This window comes from Uloborus diversus, chromosome 4 (assembly GCF_026930045.1).
Source record: "Uloborus diversus isolate 005 chromosome 4, Udiv.v.3.1, whole genome shotgun sequence".
NCBI lineage: Eukaryota > Metazoa > Arthropoda > Arachnida > Araneae > Uloboridae > Uloborus > Uloborus diversus.
Window position 1 is genome coordinate 171,981,697 of NC_072734.1, and position 24,921 is coordinate 172,006,617.

Consider the following 24,921-nt stretch of genomic DNA (forward strand, 5'->3'; position numbering starts at 1 on the left):
GCTCAAAACAATCATAAACAGAAAATACAGAATGGCTACTTAATTATAAAAAATATACAACAAATTATATGCAAAAAGGAAAAGATTTATAGCCTTACTATTTTCTATCCTTTTGCATTTCAACAGTCTGAAGTCGATTATTTCCTACAAACAAACAAAAATTTAAACACAAGCACATTAGTTTCACTTTAAATGATTATTTATTTAAACATGTTTCTTACATTTCTATTTTGTCTCACTTAGGAAATAACTTTTACACAACGATATATTTTAACGAGGGTTGTCAGCAAGTTTTTGCCAAGAATGGGAAAAAAACATGTTTTTTCCCACTTGTCAAAAGAAGGTTTTTGCCACAGTGGCAAAAAAAAAAAAAAAAAAAAAAAAAAAAAAAAAAAAAAAAAATGGATTACTGACAACAAACAGACAGTTTTCCCATAAATGTTTTCTCAGCAAGCTATTATAAATAATTATAATTTTTGGTTTATTTGTTTTACAGTTCAAAATAAATATAAATACTTAATTTACTTTAAAAGTTCTATATTTTGAAATTTTTTAAGCATAGAAATAATATTTAAAATTAGTGTTTAAACAAGAAAATTATTTAATTTATAATGTCACAGTGATTGTCTTATAGAATTGGAGATATACAGATAGTTTTTCTGACTTCTTGATTACTTCCCTTAGATATTAATTCTCCAGTAAAGGAAAAAAAAAAGAAAAGGTATTCCTTTAGTGATGGAAAAAAGTCCTTATTTTTCTATAGTATTCGACTACTTCAAAAATCAAATAGCAAAGAAGTTTCAATGGAATCAGGAAAAAAATATCTAAACAACTTTGCATTTTTAAATAAGCTTACTGATCTTAAAGATATAATTTGTTTTGATACTAAAAGAATTGGACTTATATTTAAAAGGTTGTATGTGTGAGACTGACACTCAAAATTTTTTTCAATACAAGCCTCTCAAACATTTTTTTTCTATTTTAAAACTTAACTTTTCACTTCTTAAATTCTAGAAAGGGATCTTTATTTTTGGAATGACCCAAGTATAAGAACTGTTCGAAAATGTAGAATTGCTATAAACATAATTTGGATGAAAGGGTTTTCAAAGACCGAGAGCAAGATTTGGGGAAAACATGCTGCAAAATTACAGATGGAGCCAAATTCTCTCTGCACTTTCTGATACAAATACATACGCAACAATAGTTCAAAATCCAGGAAACAATAAAATTTTCGAAGTTTGAAAAGAATGAGTATTATTGCCTTACCTCTGTATAAACTATATCTGCCCCGAAATCCAAAGCAAGCAGACGCATTGGTAAAGTTCCAACACGAACCATAGGAGCCAATATTATTTTATTTGAGTAGGAAAGCATTGTGCTTAGATTAATCCCCTTTCAAATATAGTAGTGTACAATTAAGGCAAAAGGAATATCTTAAATTTTTTACTTCTCATTCCATTATAAACACGTTGCGTTCAAAAATAATATAAATATCAGAGAAAGATGCCACTCTTGGGAACTAAACTTAAGATAATTAAAGAGCATTTTGAATTTTATTTACTCAAATCACTCGATTAGGAAATTTTTAAGACATATTTATTTGTTTTTATCGAAAAAGTGATTGATTCTGATTTTCAAATTCGTTATTAGCATTTCAAATAAACAATATCTGTTACAAATGATGTTGAGCCTAGAAACAAACATGTCTCTTTTGAATTTCTCAAAAGTTGGCATCAGTAATAAAATAAACAAAAATTGACAGGAAGCATTTACCGCGCATGTGCTGTAGTCTTCAGGTGATATTCCGGAAAACACGGCTGTGGAGAAGTCACATGCATTATTTTCCTTTGTTTTGGTTTGCAGATGACAAAAGAAGAAAGGAAAATGAAAAGCGGCTTTTTCTCATTACTTAAGACTCTCTGAACTTGTCCCAACTGAAAAAGAAAGCGTGATTTTTATACGGTTTTAGGTACAAACGAATGTTTGACGCATTTTCTCTTTTCAATTCCCTAAATGTACTTGAGTAAAATTTGTTGTTTTCTTTTATTTGTTACCAAGTATAACGACACGAATGGGGTTTTGCTATGAATGAATGTTTTTATCAATTGGAAAAAAAGTAGTTTGCAATTTATTCCTTTTTTTTTCTTTTACGTATATTTCTCATTTCATCGTCTTTCTAACATGACCCTTGTTTTTGCTCTTCTAGTAAATTTTTACTTTTTGAGATCAATGCATGTAATCCTTCTAATTTTTTCTCACTAGGTTCTTTCTGAAGAATAAATTTACAAGTAGATAAAGTGTTCTTAAGCATTTGTACATTTCTTTTATATTTTTTCCTATGTTAAACATTACAAATTTGACATTTGAAAATATGTTAATTTGTTCTCTGCAAGCCGCTTCTGTAATGCTGAGTTGAAGTAGCTTCAGCTTCATCTCTTTAAACGGGGTTACAGCTTCCTTAAATTAATGAAACTGGGGTCCCAACATTGGTGTAGGCAAAAATTCTTCAAAGGTTATGCTTAGACATGCAGACAAAAGGGATGATGAATGAATGAATAATGAAACTCTTAATACAGTTTTATATTATTACATCTTGTAGAAATGCACTCAAAAACACTCTGCTTTGATTGATGGCAGCTACAGAACTCAAATTATTTATTAAGTTCTAGTCTAACAAAAAAGGCAAAAGGTATTTCTCCTGGCATAATTTCCTACATCAGGGGTGCTCATCTAGGGGGGGAGGGGGTCATGGTGCAGACTGCGCCATTGAAATTTTTAGAGAGGGTTGTTTTAAGGGATATTTCCCCCCCCCTTTTTTGGGGGGTGGCAGGTCTTTGCAATATATAGTGGGTGGGGTGAGCCCTCCCTACTAGCAAAATTTCTTGCATCAACCTTGACAGTTCTTGATATTATACTGACGGCGTCAATATTGACGTGTTTCATACTGCATAAAGATTGCATAAAGATTAAAAAGCAATATTACAATAACAACACGTATGCAACATTGCATTCATCTTTAAATATCAATATTGATATTACCTTACAATAACAACATTGCATACATGTTGTCGCCGTCAAGATGATATTGATTTTATGCTGTCGCCGTCAAGGTAATTAGTACACAATAGAACAGGTGGACGTTCGTTGATACTTGCGCATGCGCACAGTTCTTTCTACCCAGCATCCCTCGCATTGCTGGCACATTCTTCCTGCTTCGACCTCAATCGGTTCAGAGGTGCTGCACGTGGCGTTGCATTCTTTTAGGCTTCGTTAAGTTGGTTGCTTAGTTATTAGTCTGGAATAGTATTGTTTTAGGAAAAACTTATGGATGACTGATAACTGCATTTGTTTATTAATATAGTACTAAATAAGTCATATCGCAGACGATGTGCGATCAATGTTAGAAATGGCCGAAAATAACTTTTTTCGTCCCTAGAATTTGAAACAAAGGACATAGCCCAGAATTTCGTATTATCACTTCAATCTCAAGTAAGATTAATTTTATTCAATGGTGTTTATGTTATTCTTTAAGATAAATTCATATGTTTTGTCCATGGGATATTTTCAATGCTGACATCCATTTGAAAATGTACTTATTTATTGTATTTATTTATTTATTTATTATTTTGCTACCTTTACTCTTAAATGTGCTATAAAAACTTCCGCAATTATTCCTAACTAGGCATTTTATGTCTTTATAATACAATTAGAAGCATGAATTTAAAAAATAAGTCAAGTATTACGCAAAACGAAGAAACTTTCATTTTTTAAATTAAATTGCGAGTACTATTAATATCTTTATATGAATTTCCGACCAGATGTCAGCTTTAAGAAAATATTCTCAGGCTAGAAAACTATCTTGAAGAATAACAGAAATAATTAAAGAATAAAATTTAATTCTCGAGTTTGAAGTGAAAATAATACAAATAAATAAATGGATAAAACACCTTGCAAACGTGCTGATTTCATACTGTCATGTCAATGTATCCTGACATTTTCCTGTCATATCAATACGTATGCAATATTACAAAAGCAAGATCATCTTGCCTAAACCTTGATTTCATGCTGTCATGACAACATCTTGATATTATCCTGTCATATCAATACGTATGCAAGATTACAAAAGCAAGATCATCTTGCCTAGACCTTGATTTCATGCTGTCATGACAACATCTTGATATTATCCTGTCATATCAATACGTATGCAATGTTACAAAAGCAGCCTACCTTGATATTTTCCTGATATTATGCTGCATACACCTTGTCAGTCAATATTGTGGCAGCCTGCTGACAGCATAAAGGGAGTAACATAACAACATTGAGGCAGTATTAATGCAAGATGATTTTTCTTGCATGTCAACCTTTATGCAATACTGAGGCAAGATATTTTGCTTACTGGGCTTGTTCTTAGGGGGGGGGGGCATTCCCTACCTACATGAAGAGTGATGTAAATCAGTGTTTCTCAACCATTTCCGACCTACAGACTAGTAAACATTTTTAGAAATGGGCGAGAGTTTTATTTTTATTATCAGTATAATTTGCATGAAATAATAATTGAATGGGAAGGTAAGCGATTATTGTAAGTATACTTTGCAAGTAAATAAACCTTTATGATGAATGTGTTTGAAAATATCCAAAGTATCCGATATTTTCAATTAGCATAAACTCAAGTGTTTAAATATTAATTGCATCCTCAAATCATTGTTAAAATCTGTTTGAAATTTAAAAAATCATACCATTTTAGAACATGAAAAATTAGCATTGATAAATTTTAGTATAGCTGTTTTTTTGAATTTTCCAAAGTTAGTAATAATAGTGTAATAGTGTGCTTGTTGCTTATTATTATTGGCTATTATTGTATTTTCTACAACAGTTGAAGAATATTTTCTTAATTTAAACTTAATAAAATTTGTCTCAGATCTTCAACAGTTATTCTGATCATAGAGAAAAACACGAGAAGCTAAAATCGTGTTTGACAGTGAGCCACTGGTTGAAGAGTAGGCAAGCATTGCAGAGTAGAAATTGAAATAATGGTTGTAAGAATAAGTAAAAACTTTAACACAGCTGAACTTTCTTAAATTCACTACATTTTTTTTTATGATTTCCACTTTTTTTCAATTCTGTACTTAATAGAGTTGATTTTATCATAAGCAGCAAGTTACCGCTTTTTTTCTGGGGCTAAAGCAGAATTACCAGCAATATACCAACAGCAAATTTGTGATACCTAGAGACTTTGGAATATTATGGCAAAATGCAGTAGTAGCTTACTTCTTAGTACCTAAGCTTTTACCTTTATTTTATGAGTTGAATCACACCATGCTTGTGGACTCTCGCTGGGGTGCTAAATTAATAGCTTTCTACATGCAGCTGACGCTCAGTTTTGCAAACTCCTTTGGAACACAATGAAAGTTTATATAACCAAATAGTATCAAAACTATGTTCTTCGTACAGTAAGCATATTTCCAATGTAGGCTCTATAACTGCTAACAGACATTTGATTTTTTGTTTTGCGCCAAATAATAAAAAAAACACTCTAGCACAGAAATTCAGATCCTAAGATGAAGGTCTGCTGACCATTTTTACAACTGATTTGAGTCTTTATAGAATTTTTCTTTTAACTATTTGTAGGACGTAATTTAAAAAAAAAAAAATCTTTATAAAAATAAAAGCAAAGATGGAGGAAGGTCGTGATTTCCTGTCCGTGGTGCTGGAATTTGTGGTAAAGAGCCACTTTGACCTTTTGTCGAGTTTGGGAAAAAAAAAAAGATTTTTTCCCATTTTTAGAATGAAAAATTACTTTGTTTTAATGGAAAATTTTATTGAACTAATCAATAGTTCATAAAATCATATGTGTTGGTAAAACAGAGCATCAACTGTGTAAGCTGAAAGATATCTTTCATTTTCTTGTTCATTTTCTCTTCATCTTAACAATATGCGGTTTAATGATTTCCTCAATTTAATTATACATTTCACTGATCCAGATTTGAGTGCATTAAATGTCTCTGCCCCTTGATTTAACGATATACCTGATTTAACGATAAATTTTTCCAGTCCCTTGACAATTGTTAAATTGGGATTATACTGTATTTGGTTATTAGGTACAAAAAGGTTCATTAATTGTATTTAAATTCAATATTTAATTAGAATGTCATGCATTGAAAGGAATTCACTTTTTGCTATGAATAAAATAGGAATTGTATACTGTCAAATATACAAATGAGCATTGAATTATATTGATATTCCATTTTCTTATTTCTGCCAAATATAAACTTTTTACATCCTTTTACATTTAGTGTTTATCAATCTAAAGAGTATTCCTTTTCAGAATAAATATTTAGTTTTATTTAAAGAAAATAATATTTTTGCTGAGTTATGTTTAACATTTTGTTTTCAATTTATTTAGAAATAAGCATGGGGAACTCTTCAAATAAATTTAGAAGATATTTACAAAATGGTGATGAATATGCAGCTCTTGAAACTTTTAATAACTCTTTGGAATTGCAGCATAACTTGGATCCTAACTCTTCGTATGGAGATTCATTCAAGCACAATACCCCTCTTCATTTAGCAGCACATCACGCAATGAAACCCTTAATTAGGTAATAAAGATATACATTTGTGCAGAAAGGTAAAAAAAAAAAATACTGCAACATTTTTTTGTTATAAGTGTTTATGTCTTTTTAACTACAAGCTCATCTCTTTTGCATTGAAAAAGAAGTATCTCGTAATCCCAAAACACGTGTATTTACAAATACAAATGTAACGACCTGCAACATGCTCTGGATCCAGCTGAGCTGGTCCTAGTCACTTTATTGGTCCCCAATGAAGATCAATGGCCTTTTTAAAGCTGTCCACTCCTTTGTTCATTACAAACTCTTCCGGTAAGCTGTTCCAAGTGCCCATGACCCTACTAAAGTAGTAATTTTCTCAAATTTCCAGGTTAGCCTAAGATTTGTATAGCCTAAAACAATGACTCCTTGTCCTGCTTTCCGTGCAAAAATTTAACCCATTAGCATCTTTCATTAAGATAGATTTAAATGACTGAAACATGTCATCCCTGACTCTCCTTTGCTCCAGACTACATATTAAGCCTTTTAAGCATTATATCATAATCTAAATCTAAAAGTCCTCTTACTAGTCTAGTAGTCCTTCTTTGAACCCTTTCCAACACAAAAATATTTTTCCTCAGAGAAAGCGACCAAAATTGAATAGCATACTCCAAATGAGGTCTTATTAAACTCTTATATAAAGCATGGACACCCATGTGCAAAATTTTAAGGAGGTGTGGGGGGGGGGGGGGGGGGCTCTGATATTTTCTTCATGGTTTAGCAGGACGTTTTCCCCATGGAATCTGATTTCAGTACAGATTAAGGTTATTTAAATTTGACATTTTTAATAACATATTCATTAATGGCTGGAGAAGAAATGTTTTTACATTTTTGCAAAGAAAAAGTATTAAATGCAAGTTAAGTTCTAATTTCTAGGGGGGGAGAGGGGAGGGGCTTGAGCCTCCACTTGCCCCCTGTTATTGTTGCCCATGATATAAAGGCAGAAGAACATTCTTAAAATTGTTTGAAATAGATGAATTGAACAAGCATGTAAATTTGTGATTTAACCTTGTAATATTTTCTTTTACCTTAATTAGGTATTCTTATCTTAAAATTTTGTACATTTTATTGACCATGTATACTATTTTTAGGTATAGCCCTTACATTAGTTGATAGCTCATCAATCTATATATTTTTCGGTAAATAAATATTTTCAATTTTCAACTTTGCTTTTGATGTTTTAATTGTATGTTGGTACTGCTTGTGCTTATTCACATTTTACGTGTGGTGTAAATGAGTATTTTTTGAGAAACAAAAAATTCTCATTTTTGGAAACTGAGTTAACTTTGACTTGACTTTTGCTCTTGCAGGATATTTTTGCATCAATTGAAAGGCAACCCAAATAAGCAAAATGTTGATGGTGAAACTGCTTTGCACTTAGTGTGTCAAGGGGACTTGGCTAGAAATTCTTCCAATCAAGACCGGAGGGCATCTTGTCTTAATATGATTCTGCAGTGGAAAAATTTTCCTGATAATGAACAAAAGATAGATCTTTCTTGTGTAGATTTGGTAATAAAATTCTCTTACTTCATATCTTTTCCAAATAATTTTATTGTGATACATTTCATTTAGGGTTAAAATTATTTTGAAACATTCTGTTATATGAGTATAAAGTTTCCGCCCTTTAGCCAGGACGCATATAAGCTACCTTTAATCCTGTTCGACGCCATTGTCCTCTTATTCAGTCTCAAACACTTTATTTCTAGCTTAAACCATCCACTGAATACGAATTTGTGTCAAAGAATACGATCTATAACTGAATATTTAAAGTAGCTACAAAAATATTTTTGTTTGCTACATTGAATATGTTTGTCTCCGTCATGGAGTCAAGTCAGTCTGGAATAGTCAATAACTAAACTTGAGATGTATGTTCTCTCGTTTCGTTGATGCTGAGCACTGGCGGCTCATTCCGGGGGCAAAGGAGCCCCCCCTCACTTCCTAATGTAGAAAGGCCATTCACTATTTAGAGTTTAAAATTAATGATCTATTGAAAAATGATTTTTTACTGGAAGATTGATTTATTTCACGAAAATAAAAATTAAAACTTCAGAATAAATAGACTTTTTTCATGCTATTTCATTAGACTAGTTAATTGGAAGAGAAGGTGGGAGTCTACGGTGCTCATTTGCTCCAATTTTCTAGGTCACATTCCACATTTTTCAGAAGTCACGTAATCAGTAATGTGAAAACACAATAACATATAGCTCTAATTTACGAAAATTGTGGGGGGAAAAATCAACTTTTGGGGTAGCACCCCCTATCCCCCCTCCCACCAGGGGCGGATCTAGAGGGGGGCCATGGGGGCCATGGCCCCTCCCAAAACCTTGTGAATGTAGGAATTTTTTTTTAAAGAAAAAAAAAAAGAAAGAAAATATTATGAGGAAAACTTTAAAAAAAAAACACATGAGTGTTACTTTAATAGAAATTTTAAGTTTTAAATGTGAGAGAATTTACATCCCTCTTCTTGAAACAAAACTATTTTATTTCTAAAATTTTGCTTCATCGTATACATCATTTCTTGACGCAAACGATGGACAATCTTAGGACACTAGGACGATCTATGGATTCTGCTATCCTCTGACCTCTGAGCACACCTATAGTTTACAAGATCAGAGAGAGCCTAAATTTGTGTTTTATGGCTTTAATTTTGAAACTTTTCTGGCGGAGTGCCCCTTATTCCCATGCTCCTCCACAAATGCCCCCAAAGGTAACTAAACATTGATGTCAATTTCTTTAAAGCAATAAATTATAAATGAAGAATTTTTTGGTATTAATCTTATCTTAAATTTTATAAATTCCCCCTATTTCTATTGTTATTTTTAATTTCTACTTGCATAAAAACTTGAAGACGGGTAGGAGCGGTATGTTTTCGGAAAAATCAATGATCTGGCACGGTTTGAAAAGTGACAGTTAGGACAAAAATCTAAGGAAAGTGTGAAAAAATTCCAAATGGCCCCTCCCAAAATGATCGACTAGATCCGCCACTGCCTCCCACAGACACTTCTTTTGACCCCCATGTTTTTTTTTTTTTTTTGCGCACCAGTCATCTATGATAAGATTACCAGCAAACTGGTTGCAAAATGTAGTTTAGCTCACCAGCGAAAGTCTGCAAGCAATAATGGGGTTCAACTCGAAAATGGAGGTGAAAGCTTAGGTAATAAGCAGTGCTTATTACCTAAGCTTTTACATTCATTTTCAGGGACTGCTCTTAAGGTTCATATTTCTTAAATAGTAAATTATGTTAGACCTATTTTAGGCTCTCAAAAGTCACTAAATAGATGATAGGGAGGTCTAATCAATCCTTTCCCAAGAAGCTGCTGAGGAGTGAGAGAAATGAGCCACTTAATGCACCCTATCCCTTAATCTACAAACATGAATCAGGGGTATGTTTCAGTGATAGTCTTTTATGGTCTTTTCTCAGAAAATATTTTGGATGAAATCCTTTATCTTCTTCACGTTGATTAAGTATGAGAATATCTCAAAGGTAAGCACACAGAAAAAAGTCGGAAAATCTTGAATTGCAGTTGAATCCTGACTTATGCGAGGAATGCGTTCGAAGCCCTCTCGCGCAAGTTGAAATTTTGTGTTGTGGCGAAGGGTATGTGTGAAAACTGTTATATTTACCCAATTATTTTAAACACTTGTAAACACCACCTAAAAATCATTTCTCAACTCTACATTACTGTTTCTTACATAAAAAACTGAATTTTTATTTGTATTAAAAAAAAAACATTTTATTCAACCCAAAATTATTGGGAAAAAAAGATATAAAATAAACCAGTATGGTATGCAGTGCATATTGTATGTGGTAAGAAAAACAAATGGCTAAAGTTGTAATATATATATAGTAGATCCAGTTATGATATTTGTAACTTAATAAAGTGAAAATGATGATGATTTATGCTGCTTGATCCAACCATTATTTTTATATATTTTTAAATAAACAATACAGTTGCTTCACTATTTTTTTAATAATGTTTCCATCTATGGTAACACCCCTCTTCCTGATTCCTTAAATTCACAATACAAGAGCAGTTTCCATTTTCATAATTTTTGCATTTTCCTTAGATTCTACTCGTTGAACTTTTACGGATTTCCTTTTCTTGACTTTTAATTGTACATATGGAATTGGAAGATTCACTAATACCTAATTGTAGTGCTACCTTCAACACATTTTATAGTTGTTCATGCACATAACCTTTAGCTTTTCTTTAATTGTCAGAAACTTTCTCTTTTTTTTTTCATCTTCACAAACTTTAGATGAAACAGCACTCTTAGATGTCATTATATTTCACCAACATTCACATTTAGAATGAAAAAAATAATTGGAAAATGAGGAGTATTTTTATAAGCGATGTTCAGACTAGTAAGATGTGGGAACTTTGGCTCTCAGTCATGTTAAAGAGATGAAGATCCATTCACGAAAAGAAATTTTTAGCAGAATAACAAAGCTGATACTTACATACCACAATTCTATTCTTAAAATTTTCGTGTTGCGGGCGAGGAATTCGCGTTAGATCTAAAGTTGTTTGCTGGGGGGGAAAAATTGCGTTAAAGCCATTTAGCGTAAGTTGGATGGCGTTGTGGCGGGATTCGACTGTATTTTAATTTTGATACAACATCTTTGACGACACCTACGTCTCTTTGAACCCCTTCATTGGATAAGCCTCTGGTTTCAAGATGGAAAGGTTACTTAACGCCTAATGTATAATTATAAAGTTTTATTTTCTCTCTATATCTACGTTGTTTCTATGCATATTTCAATTCTTCCCCAGTCGGTTATTAACTATTCCAGGTTGATGAGTCTATAACAAGGATGTAACTGCACAATCTCCGGATATCGTAACCGGACTGTCAGTATTTTGCATGAAGTTTAATGGTTCATATTTGTTTGTATAGTTTCAAAATGTACATAACTTATTTAATCAGAACATGTGAATACATCAAAAATTGTTTGAGCTGTGTATGGAAGCCTAATAAATGTGGGTGATATTTGATTTTGTTTTCTTTAAGCATTCTAAAAAATGTTTCAGCACCAAAAATTTTGTCTTTTTCATTTGAGGAAGTTAAAACATTTAAAGAAATATGCTAATTTGAAAATGATACTGTAGTGATTTTAATGATTTAGAAAACAACTTTTCATGTCACTTTTGATCTTAAGAACAGTGTTCCGAAGTCAAGAATAATGTATGAGTGTTTGTATTTATAAATTTAAAAAACAACTGACATAAGACCTAAAACATGAAGTTCTGAAATCAGAAATTCTGAAGTTGCAATGTTTTATTGAAAACCATCTTCAGTTTCTTTGTTTGTTTTGTGTTTTATATTGACCTGAGAGCTTCAATAGGAAACACTATGCCAAAAGATGTTTTAGCAAGTACGGATACCAGGCAGGGGCAGTAGGAGCAATCGCCTTCCTTGAGCCAAGGGAGTTTCTTCAAAAGTTCAGAATGCAATCATTACTAATAATAAAGCTGAAAGTCTCTCTGGATGTCTGTCTGGATATCTCTCTGTCATAATCTCTGTGACGAGCCTAGCACCTAGACTGTTCGGCCGATTTTCATGAAATTTGGCACAGAATTAGTTTATAGCATAGGGGTGTGCACCTCAAAGCGATATTTCAAAAATTCAATTTTGTTCTTTTTCTTTTCCAATTTTAAGAACATTTTACCGAGCAAATTATCATAACGTGGGCGAGTAAATTACCAAATTATCATAATGTGGAACCATAACAGGGGCAAGCAAATGCGCTCAGAAATTCATCATCCAATGTTTGTAAATATACAGGCGAACCAAATGAACTTTTAATTTTCTACTATGAGCAAAGCCGTGCGGGTACCACTAGTTTTAATAATCTTCAATGGTGTTAAGAGAAAGGAAACTTTTCTCCAGAATTCTTCCCCGATTGAAGTCTTGGAAACGAAATTGTAACCCATCTTTTATAGTTCTAGAGATAGGGACCGGAACTTTCTACAGGGTTTTTTCGAAATTCAAGTTTCAAAACTTCAATTTTAGACAATCTTAGATGGCATTAGAGATAGATTTGACCTGAATATATTCCGATGCAATGGGGTTCATTGCACTCCTCCAAAATTTTTTAGAAATGTTAAGTTCCAAAGAATGAAACGTAAAAAGCAATTGCCCCCTCCTTGAAAATTTTCTGGATCCGCCCTTGTGTTTTAGTGAATTTTGAGTTTGTTTCAGTCTTTGTATACCAGTACTTGGACTTAAAGTAGTATTTAACATAGCATGCCATGAGGAGGTATGAATATTCAAGAAGTATTCTAGAATAAGCTTTAAAAAACGAAAATATAAACTAATACATATTTTGTTAACAGGAGGGCAATACAGCTCTACATAATGCAGCTGCTAATGGTCTTCAACAATGTGTAAAGGTAGGTTTAAATTTATGGATTACCCTGTGTTTGAAATTTTTTCCTATGTAAACGCATTACAGTAACCCCTCATTAATTCGTGCTTGTCGGGAGACATCAAAAAAGCGCAACATATTTGTAAATGCAATATAACCGAGGCCATAAAAAGTAACAATTAACTAACGTAAAATTAATTGCATGTACCTCCACAAAAACATTAGTTTATCATCATTTTGAAATGATTATCTTAATAATATTAAAAGAAAATTAGTCTTCCAATTTTTCTTAAAAAAATATGTATTTAAAATTTTTTTTTATGGTGGAGTATGAATCAAAAGTTGTAGCTTGAACTATAATGAACTAAGAGTGAGGAAAATATGCCAGTTTTGTTTATTAATTAAGCAAAGAAGAATATTTAAAAAAAAAAACTTCTGTGGTGTCAAACGTCAAACAACATTTTAGAAATATATGTATATTTATAATTTTTTGGGAGACAAAGGAAAAGTGCGATATATCCAAATCAGCAATATAACAAGGGGTTACTGTAATATAATCAAACTATAAGCTTGAATATTCAACAAGTGTATAAAATGTGATATTATTATTATTACTATATTATATATATATATTCGTCAACTTTTTCATCCTTCAGTTTTATGTGTTAAAACATTATAAAGAGAGTACCAATATGTTTTATATATTAATATCCCAAATTCCAAAATTTTTTGTCTTTTGATAATGCTAGATAGATAATAAATTTGTGTAGAAAATGAAGAACAAATTATATATATATATATATATATATATATATATATATATATATATATATATATATATGCTCTGTTTCAGATGTTAGTATCCCATGGTGCACCCTTATTTATCTTAAACAAATCAGCAGAAACAGTTTGTGATCTGGCTGAAAAAAATAAACATGAAGACATTGCTCAGTTTTTAGAAGCGAAAATGTTATTTTTTGTAAGTATAATTTATAGCAATTGAAATATTAAATAAATAAATAAATTATCATTTATATATTATTGCATTGAAATTCATGTTAGAAAGCTGATATTGCTAGAAAGTATATTTATGCATTATGAATTAAAAACAACAATAACTTTTAAAAATATGTTGCCCAAATTCAAAATGATAGTTTACTTTTCACTTTTTGGAAAAAAGTTTATTTTAACCAAATTAGGTATTTAAATGAACGTGCCACCTTTCTTAGACTTTGAAGTGTACATTTCATTTCAAATCTACTTAATTAAAAATAATCTCAGAATAATCCAAAAGTTTATAGTGATGAGAATTTACATTGAGTCAAAAAATTAGAATATTCAAATTCAAAGGGGAGAAACATATTCAAAAGAAAAATATATAAATACTTGAATGCATCATTTTTTGCTGGATTCAAAAAAAAAAAAAGTTTTAATCCCTTCGGATTCCACCACTTATTTACATCCGTCGCTTCTGAAACTGTTTCCATTCTCTCTCCAATGCGGCAACAAGTTCAATTTTGTTGACCAGCATTAAGTCTTGAACCGCTTTCTTTTGATTTGATGGTACCACAAACTTGATAGTTATTTATTTTTACATAGCCTGAATCTCGTAAGATGAAAATTCAAGCTATGTAAAATGAAAAATCCCTACAGTCATTGCAACTGATCTCTATTGGTGAATCCTGCTGTAAATTGAGGTTCAATGCATTGCCGTTGAGAGATAATCTGCTCCTCATTAATTTTACACTTTTTTAACAAGTAATATACGGTACATTAGTCTTTAATGTTTAAAAAATATTTTTTAACTCATTTTAGGTCAGTAGTAGTAAATTTGGTACAGATGTGATATACCCCCCCCCCCCCCATTTGGCGACATCCGATTTTTTGCACAAAATTGAAATATTTTTCTCGCCAATGAGGCGATAAATTTTTAAGCATGGCATCCCTGGTGAAACTAACCTGTGGTTGGCAACGCGAAGGCAAACTTGTTCGAACTTGTTTACTTGGGTTCTTGGTTTTACGCAGGAGAGATACGTGTTGTTTTGTGCAATATACCTTACAGGAATGCTTATTTTGTGTTAGTTTAGATTCAGTAGTTGTGTTTTGAAGTAAAAACATTAGAAAATGCCAGTTTCTTCAAACTTGAACGTTAATTAAAAGTTAACTCCAACGTGGTGTGTATCTATAACGCGCCATTGTCAGATGATGTTTTGTTTTGGACTGAGTGTGAGGATTTATACCATAAAAAGGTAAGTTCTTTATTTTAGAATTCACATAAAAATTCTCACTTCGGAAATTCTTTGTTTTTTACAAATCCTTGAGGGGTTCTTGTAGCTTTTAACTTTATTTTTACTGTATGTTAATTAATTTTACAAAAATAGTTCGGTTATTTTGTTCTAAAAGTTAATTCTTATCGATGCCACGAATTATTTAGACATTAACGTGCCTCCTTTAGGTACTGAATTTTATGTTAACAATTGAAAGTTCTTTCGGTTGTACTCTTAAAAATGCTGAATTTTATTAATAAATCTGCACAATAATGGTGCATATTTCACACTTAAAACTGTGTCATTATTGTACACTGAACGGAAGGAGCCACCCTTGGGTGTACATACACATGAATATGCATAATATACATAAATATACATAATTGTGACCATACTCCGACTGTAATGTATATTAACAGTCGGAGGGATAACTGGCGAGCCAGAGGTCTCATAGTACTTTCGTAATGAGACCGAGGCAGGGCCGGCGAGCCGAGGTCTCATTACGAAAGTACTATGAGACCGAGGGCTCGTATCCCGGAGAAATGATGAAAAAACAATTAATGCATTAATTTCGACTTGTAATTAATGCAATGATTTATTTCATTGTATTTTAATATGTTTACAAAAAACCCCGGCCCTGTACATTTTTGAAGCATATATTTGTGATGTTTTTTGTTGTGCTTTTATGTTGTTTTTATATATATTGTGTTCTGAAGTGCTTTGATCATGTTTTTTTATCTGATTTTTTCCTGTTGGCGCTAAAAAAGCATCGCTAAGAACGATGTATGACATATGTCGTCATACATCGTTTTCTTGGCAACGCTTTCTTGGCGCCAACAGGAAAAAGTCGCCAAGGGTGGGGTATATCACATCAGTTCTGTAAATTTGATCCTTACTGCCCTCAGTATTAGAGATTGCTTTTGAAGCTTTAATAGTGTGGTGTGATAGGTTTAGTCTAATGCCATAACTTTTAGGTAAATTACAGCCAAATCAATATTTATTATTTTATTATTGTAGAAAAGTTTGCACTCCTAAACAGTCCTTACAAGTCCTTGAAAAGCTCATTTCTTCCTTAAAGAGTCGTTGAATACTCCTTGAAAAATATTCAATTTCTTGTACAAACCATGTCTTTGAAAAGCAAGACTATATTGCACAGTGGTGGTTTTATGGGAGATGTAATAGGAGTGGTTACCCCTCCAAAAAATCAAAAGCTTTTTTTTTTTTCAAATTTTCACAAAGCGATAATATTGTAACGGATCCGGCGAGACTTCCAACTTTCTTGAAAGGATGACACAGTTCTTGATAAAAACACAGGAGTTTTATTTACACTATGTACAGGAGAAATCGTTAACAACTGCTAAATTAATCATCAGCAACTAAACAAGCATCACACAACACCGTAAACTCAACGGTTACACACGTATTTACTTCCAAATACGAAAACAACACAGCGAAATGCCTCGCTATAAACAGAGCAAATACGCTCTTCGTTCGAAATCTCAATCGAAACTGAACTTTTTATCACGCGGGACGCCTTTATAAACATCGAAAGAAATCTCTCAAATATTCCAAACGCTTCTGGAAAATAGTAGACCGTTATCAAATTTTATCAATGAACAAAAAAGAAATAGGGGGATCGTATACTTTAACCGAATGAAAAGGGGTTGTATATTCATTACGGGAAACTATTTACAGGTTACGTTACTACCATAATTACTATTTACAGAATTTGTAACAATATGTTTTAGTCAACTTTTTGTAAAAGTTTTTAAAAAGGATAAGACAAGATGTATTGGTTAAACATATCGCTAAGTAAAAAGTAAATTATTTTTTCTGAAAAGTCACACCTTGTTAACTTGAAATTTACAAGCCTGTGATAATTATTTCATTCTATCCAATAAATTAGTAAGTATTTATTAACTCTCAAAAACAAATAAGTGCTTCAAGTCAAGTGATTTTTCATTGTTGGGTTTCAACTGTATATGAAAAAAAAAGGGTAAGTTTACCATTTTCTGTCTAATAACATTTAAGAGAGTAGTCCTATTTGAATTTTTATATTTGCAAGCTCTTGGCCAGGACATCTCATTCCCATGTTTCACTTTTTTAGCAGAACAACTTTACAATCTAGTTTCAACAATTTAAAAAATGTTAACATTAGAGCCTTTGGAGAAATTTGAGTCCTTTTTAAATCCTCTTCTAACAGGTGGATCTGCTTTGAACAACCGTAAGATCTTCTTACATAGGAAATGTACAAAATATGACTATTTGATTTTATTTTGTTTTTGTTTATTATTCAAAAAAGTTTTGTTTTACATTAGTGCCTATGGGAGGAATGCAACCTTTTTTAAAAATGGCGGCTAAAATAAATTAATTTTTTACTTATAAAATTTCCAAAACTCCCCCTGACATCAGCTCTAGAGAACTGCCCTTGATATTGTATAAAAATCAAGTTTTTTGGTGGGAAGAAACAATCTTTAAAAAATTACCATATTTTAACATACTAATGTTCTGATAGAAAGGGATTTCTAAAATTCTCTTAGTATTCGTTGATGCTTTACTGAAATACAGTGTGAAAATTCCAAAATGATCTGACACATAAAAATATTTTATTTTTGCTTAACTGTTTTTGTAAATCCGTATTATTATCAACTTATTAGGAAGAAGAAACTTCAAGTACCATCCATCCATCTGCTGAAGAAGTTGTTGAAGAGGTAAGAACAACTTATGTGATGTTATGCTTATTAATGTTGCATTGTGGAATTATTTATTTATAATTTTAAGGGGGAATTGTTGCAGGATGTACGTGGTTTGAGGGCTCAAGATCTGCAAGAAGCAAAGGATCAACTTTTGGTTGAAACATCTGATATGTTCCATGTGCCTTTGTTTACAGCAGAAGGTTTATTGCGAAACCATGGTTGGTTGATTGCATGTTCAAATATTGTGTGCTTTGACCTAGATGAGAACTTTAAAAAACATTTTATACATTAAATCTATTTTTTCTTTTTACTAGATTTGAAAATATTGTTCAGGGTGGCGACAGATCAGGGAAATCAGGGAGATCAGGGAAAAGTCAGGGAACTTTATTAATCAGGGAAAAGTCAGGGAAATATCAGGGAATTTTGAAAAAATAACAAAAAATCAGGGTAAATTTATTTTATGAAGAAAAAAATTTTTTTTTTTTCCTTTACAAAATTAAGTACTCTAATTCCCTACGCATTTTCTGCCAATGATCTGTTAAAAAAAAAGTAAAATTAATGAGATGTGATTATACACTGCCGCATATTTGTGCATCTTTTTCCTCAACGTCAAAGTATTGAATCATATTTATTAACCAAAGGATGAACTTCCTAAGATTGCTTCTGTGTCTGTTAGGTTGTTTATTTTACCTAGCTTGAAATTTCCTTTTAAGCTTTCAATGCTACGCAAAATAAACAACCATACAGGCAAAGAGGAAGTTTTCATTAATGCCTTAGCTTCTTTGCCTTTAATCCGTTGTCTTGAAGTGATTAGCGTATTGTAATCACGATCTCAAGAAGAAATCTTTGGTTTTTGAATTAATACTATAAAAGCTTAAAAGTTATCACTTCTTTGCATTTTCAATTTAATTGCTAAAACTGAACTTTCAATTAAAAAAACTTTGTTTTTTGCCGTTATACTATTTGTTGCCACGGCAAATTATGAAGGTTTTCTTTTCTTCAGACTTAAGTGATTCTTTAATTTTATAACCAAGTTGTATTCTTTTATATGTTTCGAAATTAACTAATTGCTTTTTTTTTTCTTTTTTTTCCTTGCATTTCAAAGTTTTTTGTTACAAAAGCAATCTAAGATTTTTTTTTTCATTACATACTGAAATGATTTTAAATAGAGTTAACTTGTGTACTTAAGTAAATTTTTTTTTATTGTTAAAATGCTGTATTCATTCATTAAAACCTATGTTCTTGATTAGGGAAAAGCTCCCTATGAATGGATGTCAAATGGTTTCATCTGTTTTGCATAAATATTCTATTCTTTCACTATTACTTGTTATTCTTGCAACAATTATTATACTGTTTGAAAACTTAGTTCAAAATGACTTTAATTACTTTTTAGTTCTATCTTAAATACACATATGTTTTTAAGAGTAATTTTAATAGTTTCTTAAAATTCTCATGCTAAGTAGTTTCTAGAAGTGAAGTTTTTTTTTTTTTTTTTAATTTTCTATAGCCTTTCCATTGTAGAAAAATTTAATGTACTGTTTTGTAGGTACCCCCCCCCCCCCCCCAAAGATTGACTTGATATATTTTTTTGACCATTTTATTAAAAAAAAGTAACATTTTTTGAAAATATATCTTTAGTTCAACAACGTTTACACAGCTTAAAACGTTAAAAATACTGCATTTTATACAGATATACAATGGATTTCAAGTAGAGCAAAGAAAGAAAACCATTATCATTGGTAACGTAAATCAGAGAAATTTGGTGAACTTAATCAGGGAAATCAGGGAAAAGTCAGGGAACTTTTTTTCACAGTTCCTGTCGCCACCCTGTTGTTTCAAGTAATAGGAAGAAAAAATAATCTCAATTGAATTTAACACCTGCTTTTATTTGCAGTTTATTTATGACTAGAAATTCGCCTGTCATGTTATGACTGATGAAAATTATCTTCTACATTTGAATGCAGCAATTGCCTGTTTGGTGATATTTTGGTAGTTTAAGTTTTGACCTTAACTCCGATGGATTGATCTTTAACTCCAGTGATAGGGGTCATTGTTGACCATTTTTACGTTTCTTCATTCTCCTAAAACGAGTCTTACCAGTAAAACAATTAAGTCACCGAATCGAGTTCAGCCTTGTCATTCTTTTAAAATGACAGTCTTACCAGTACAACAGTTAAGTCACCGGACCGAGTTCAGCCTTGGCAGAATAAAACCTTTCCCTGAATGTTAAACACTATCAAATCATATAATCAAATTATCATGCCGTGGCGCGAGATTCATTGTTGAAATACACAGGTTACTTTATCATCGGATATTATTTATATGAGGATGTTTTGTAATCAAGGGGTAAATGGAAGTTTTTGAAGTGTGCTAGTTAGCTCTACTAGGATCTCCTGATATTTTAAAACTAAATTACCAACGTAGAAAACAGTAGCGCTGTATAATATGGTTTTCTTGGAAGGCAGCAAAACAGCATGATCTATCAAAGAATTTTTATTTCACTTACACCATTAAAATATGAGCATGAAAAATCAATTCTGCACCTTAATTGTATGATAAAAATGTCAAGTCAGATGCAGGATGGATTCAGTTAGTGCTGCAATATGAAATTGCAAGAATCATAACTACTTTTCACTTTCGGCACCATTTTTTGGTGAGAAAGAAGTTTTTGGATTGTTCATAATCGCAACTTCTCAAGATGTTTAGAATTAATAGCTAAGCTTAATTTAATCAGAAACTTTTCTTGGGCATAAAAAATATTTGTCGGTATTCATTGCTTTAAAATAAAAATAAAGGAAAATTTACTTATTTTTGCTTTTAATAGCTTCACCTGTATGTATGTAGATGTACGTAATGTATCTTGTAACAGAATCTTGCAACTCCCCAGTCCCCACTTCCTGCAATCCAGATTCTTTTGAAAATTGGCATGCAACCTCCGACCCGATGACAATGCAATATTCTGTAATCAAATTAATTTATTAACTATTAACTATTAACTATTAGTTTATTTCAATTTTAATCAATATTTTCACACAAATCCACTAATATAAGGACGGAAAATGCTCTCAAAAATTAGAATTAAATATCGATAGAAGCCCTGATTTTTCTGCTTCAGATCAAATTTGTTCCTATGTTCCAAGGTAATTACAACTTGAATTAAAATTGTTTTAAACTAATTTCATACCAAATTGTTGGTAAGCCTTCAAATGAAAATTTATTGTTGATCACAGTCAGTGTCGAACAATGATTTTATTAAAATGGGGGGGGGGGGGTATCCCCAAGTAGAATTGCAAGTTTTTGAAACATACAAGTACTTAAATTAAAAAAAATTTCAACCAATATTTTTAATTATAATAGCTTCATCAAACACTGTTACATCACCATCCAGCATTCATGGTTTTAATTTGTCTTTTGTGCATTAATCAACTTAAAATTTCATTATAACACTAATGTAGTTGTTTCTGAAAATTGTATGAACTTCATGTTTATATAGGACATGAAACCTTTTTTTTTTTTAAATTGCATTTGTGAGTGGGTGAAGGAAGGGGGGGGGAGGGGTGACACCACAATTTACCGCCCAGGGTGTCACCCATGCTAGGTATGGCACTGCCTTAAGTCAAAGAACTGGAAAAGCTTAGCTGCAAATAGAGGAGGCTGGTTCAGAAGGCCTTGGCCCACCCAAGACTATCATGCCATGGATAATGATGATGAAAGTGGTAAACAGGGTATTGGAGTCGGATGTCATCCTATTGTTTGTTAGTTTGTGCTGTTTTTTGTTGAATGAAAAGTTTAAAACTAACTATAAATTCTATTAATATGCAGATCGATTCTGCCGTGGGCAGGTAAAGGGCAGTATCCGCAGTTTTTGAGACATTTGAAGAAATGTGTGTGGGTTTCAAAATTAACAATAGGGAAATGATGCAATTAGACGTTTTTTTTTTGCACCTTTTTTTCAGCGGAAACCAGATAAGCAAGCTTGTACAATAAAGCTAACGTATAAGTGATGACAAAAATGCAAAAAAATTTAAAAATGAAAATTTTGCAGTTATTGCCCTTTACCTGCCCACGGTAGTATTGCGAGCAGGGTTTAAGCTGGGTTCAAAAGTTCTTTAGCATAAAAGCTAAAAGTGTGGGGGATAAAGTTTTAGCAAAATGCTAAAATTTTACGTACTCTCATATCTTTCTAAATGCCTCATTGTGTTTCATCTTCAGTTCACAATAAAATTCTTATTTCATCTATGACATCTTTAAAGAAATAAAGCAGCAATTTTTTTAAAGTAAAATAAAAAAGAAATCACATGTTTGGTTTTTAGAATGTTGCACTCCAATCCTCCTAATAATGCACTCCTTGAGGGGGACATAATGCAGGAAGACTAAGTATTGTTGAACTTAATAGTAATTTTAAAATCTTGGCTTAAGATTGCAAAAAGATTAAGTTGACTATTGCCATGCTGCTTCCTCTGTTGGATCATACATTGTTTATTTTTCTTCTAAATAATTTATTTTTTGTCTGAGCAAAAAGACCGAAATGCTTTGCTTTATTTTTGCAATTGAGATAGTGTTTTCGCATTTTACGAAAAATGCAACCCTAGAGAAAAGCCTGATTGCAAGTTATTTTTTTTTTTGTTGTAAAACATTCCAGATCATTAATTAAACTGGAAATTTTTATTTTTTAGATAAATGAAATGTATACTGATCAATTTTTATAACAAGCACTGCATTAATTTATATAAATTTTTACTGTTAATCCTCAGTTTTGTGAAGATTAATTTTTAACAATTACTTACAGAGTGGTCACGCCAAAGTTTATTAGATGCTTGGATGAAGGATCCTGTTGCTTGCTGTAAAGAAGCTGGAATATCTCCTCCTTCCAGTGCCCTGAATTTTTCTTCCACTCAAGAATCTCTAAAAATGTGCTGTGAACAAATTCAAAATGAATATCAGAATGGAACGTTAAATAGTCCTGCTAGAACTGTTACCGTAAAAGATGAAGTCATGGTAATTGATTGCATTCTTTTAACACTTCTCAGAAAATAAATTTTGCTGAAAGTTACTTTTTTAACTTTTGAGCTCTTCTATTTAATTTTTGTTTCAATTTATTTCTCTCTTCTGTGCTATTAAATGAAAAAGATATATGATTTATTATATGTTTGTTTTCAACCCTTAACAGGGGGGGTGTGGTCTCAAAGACCGCTCAAAAGTTCATCCCACCACCCCTATTTTATTTTCAGTCCGATTGAATGGTTTTCCCCCAATAGCTTTCTGTTTTGTGACCTTGAACACCTCCCTTGCTTATCAGGGTGTTTTGGCAAGTACATCTGGTTTAAATTTCACTGTATTCTTTAGAAGCGGTCTGTGAGACCGCTCCTCCCCTTCAGTGTTAATTTTCGGCAGTAGTAGGCATGGCTCTTAATGTTAGAATTGCGGAAATAGGTTCATTTATCTTATACGCGTTATGCGGAAGAAATGCAAAATATTCTAGATGAGGTTGAGAATTGTTTGAAATGTTTGCAAAAGTTACGCAATGATGTTCTATGGACAATAAAGGCTGAATTATTCATGGAAATACAACATAAAATATTAATAGTTAAAGAGCTGTCAAAATTTTCATGCAATGTGATATAATCAATTTTTTGGTATTAAAATATCCTGTATATATTAAAGACTAAAATAATATCATTAATTGATAATAGATTTATTTTTATTATGAATAATAAATTATTTACTGCAGCATATGATTTCTCTCGAAAAATCTCTAGGCATTTTTTAAATCTCCTCGGAAAAGGTATATTTTAGTTCAAAATCAAAAATATTTTTTCCCCGTGCTAACAAAAGTGCAAAGAATATTTAAGGGAATTTACAGGAATGTATCTTAATTATACGATTTAAAAAAAAATAAGAAAAGCGGTCTTTGAGACCTCACGTCCCCTGTTACGTCATACTTTTTCACCTCCTCTGGTATGGGTTAAACGTAATTTATTTAAATATTGATTTTCATAAAGGACATTTAATCCAGTAAGAATACTAATATAATGCAGTATGCCTGCATTTAGATATCTTAAAGTATCTTGTGATGAAAGAATGGCATGCTAAAACTATTCAAATGATTTTTTTGAAATATTGTAAATATTTTACAATTATCATTGTGAAAGAAAACTTACAATAGTATTCATAAATATTTTCCCCTTCACTGCTATAATGTTTCATAATTCAATAAATATAAAAGGTGTTATCTCTTGGCATAGTGTCAAAGAGATGAAGAAAATTCATTATGTGATTCGGGTATATTTTGCTTGTTTGATATTTGGGTAGTACAAGAAAGATATGTTAAATGTTACCTTTTTATTTTTACCATTCAGTTTTTAAAAATCTATCCTTTATTTTACCCCCTTCACTTGTTTATTCCAAGAAGGGGAGAGGTAGTACTGACTCCTGGAGTTACTGGTACTGAGTTACTTATTAAGTTTATTGCATAGATAGTGAAAAAGAAAAACATGTATATTTATTTGTACTTATTTAAGGTGATCCTTTCAACTATAAATAATGCATGCACTTTTTATTTGTATCTATTGTCTATATATCTTTGTTTTAATAACTACAAATCGAGCATAAATTCAATTAAAATCATTTGAGTACAATACACTTGTGTTTACCTACCTTGAAACTATCCATTTATTATCTTGATTTATATTTGCAAAAACTGAATCATGAGATTTTTAAAATAAAAAATATTTTCCTGCTTTTTGTTCACAAAAATAAAAATACAGTGATAGACGTTTAACACAAAACTGAAGGGACCAAAATATTTTTTTTGTGTCAAAAGAATTTAATGCGAAATGATTTGTATACCGTCTGGACTGCTATATCATTTATGTTAACCATTATTTATTTTTATTAGCATTTTTGTGTTAAACCTATTTTACTGTAATTAAAAGTTAACTGAAGTTATGAATAAGGACATTGTTATTATTGTTCCTAGA

The 24,921-nt window shown here is 31.5% G+C and overlaps 2 protein-coding genes across 2 annotated transcripts in view; one reads left to right on the plus strand and one right to left on the minus strand.

Moving 5' to 3' along the window:
- Positions 1 to 1,489, minus strand: part of LOC129219903 (tRNA-dihydrouridine(20) synthase [NAD(P)+]-like) — a 30,629-nt gene extending 29,140 nt beyond the window's left edge. Inside the window, exons 1-2 of the mRNA XM_054854218.1 lie at positions 1,267 to 1,489; positions 99 to 144 (exon numbers count right to left, since the gene is read on the minus strand). Coding sequence (XP_054710193.1) covers positions 99 to 144; positions 1,267 to 1,374 — 154 coding nt within the window. The 5' untranslated portion in view covers positions 1,375 to 1,489. The remainder of the gene's footprint in view (positions 1 to 98; positions 145 to 1,266) is intronic.
- A 346-nt stretch (positions 1,490 to 1,835) lies between these two features.
- Positions 1,836 to 24,921, plus strand: part of LOC129220997 (ankyrin repeat and IBR domain-containing protein 1-like) — a 50,970-nt gene continuing 27,884 nt past the window's right edge. The window contains exons 1-8 of the mRNA XM_054855433.1: positions 1,836 to 1,969; positions 6,404 to 6,599; positions 7,919 to 8,117; positions 12,947 to 13,003; positions 13,832 to 13,957; positions 17,903 to 17,956; positions 18,042 to 18,159; positions 22,731 to 22,939. Of these exons, the coding sequence (XP_054711408.1) occupies positions 6,412 to 6,599; positions 7,919 to 8,117; positions 12,947 to 13,003; positions 13,832 to 13,957; positions 17,903 to 17,956; positions 18,042 to 18,159; positions 22,731 to 22,939 (951 nt within the window). The 5' untranslated portion in view covers positions 1,836 to 1,969; positions 6,404 to 6,411. The remainder of the gene's footprint in view (positions 1,970 to 6,403; positions 6,600 to 7,918; positions 8,118 to 12,946; positions 13,004 to 13,831; positions 13,958 to 17,902; positions 17,957 to 18,041; positions 18,160 to 22,730; positions 22,940 to 24,921) is intronic.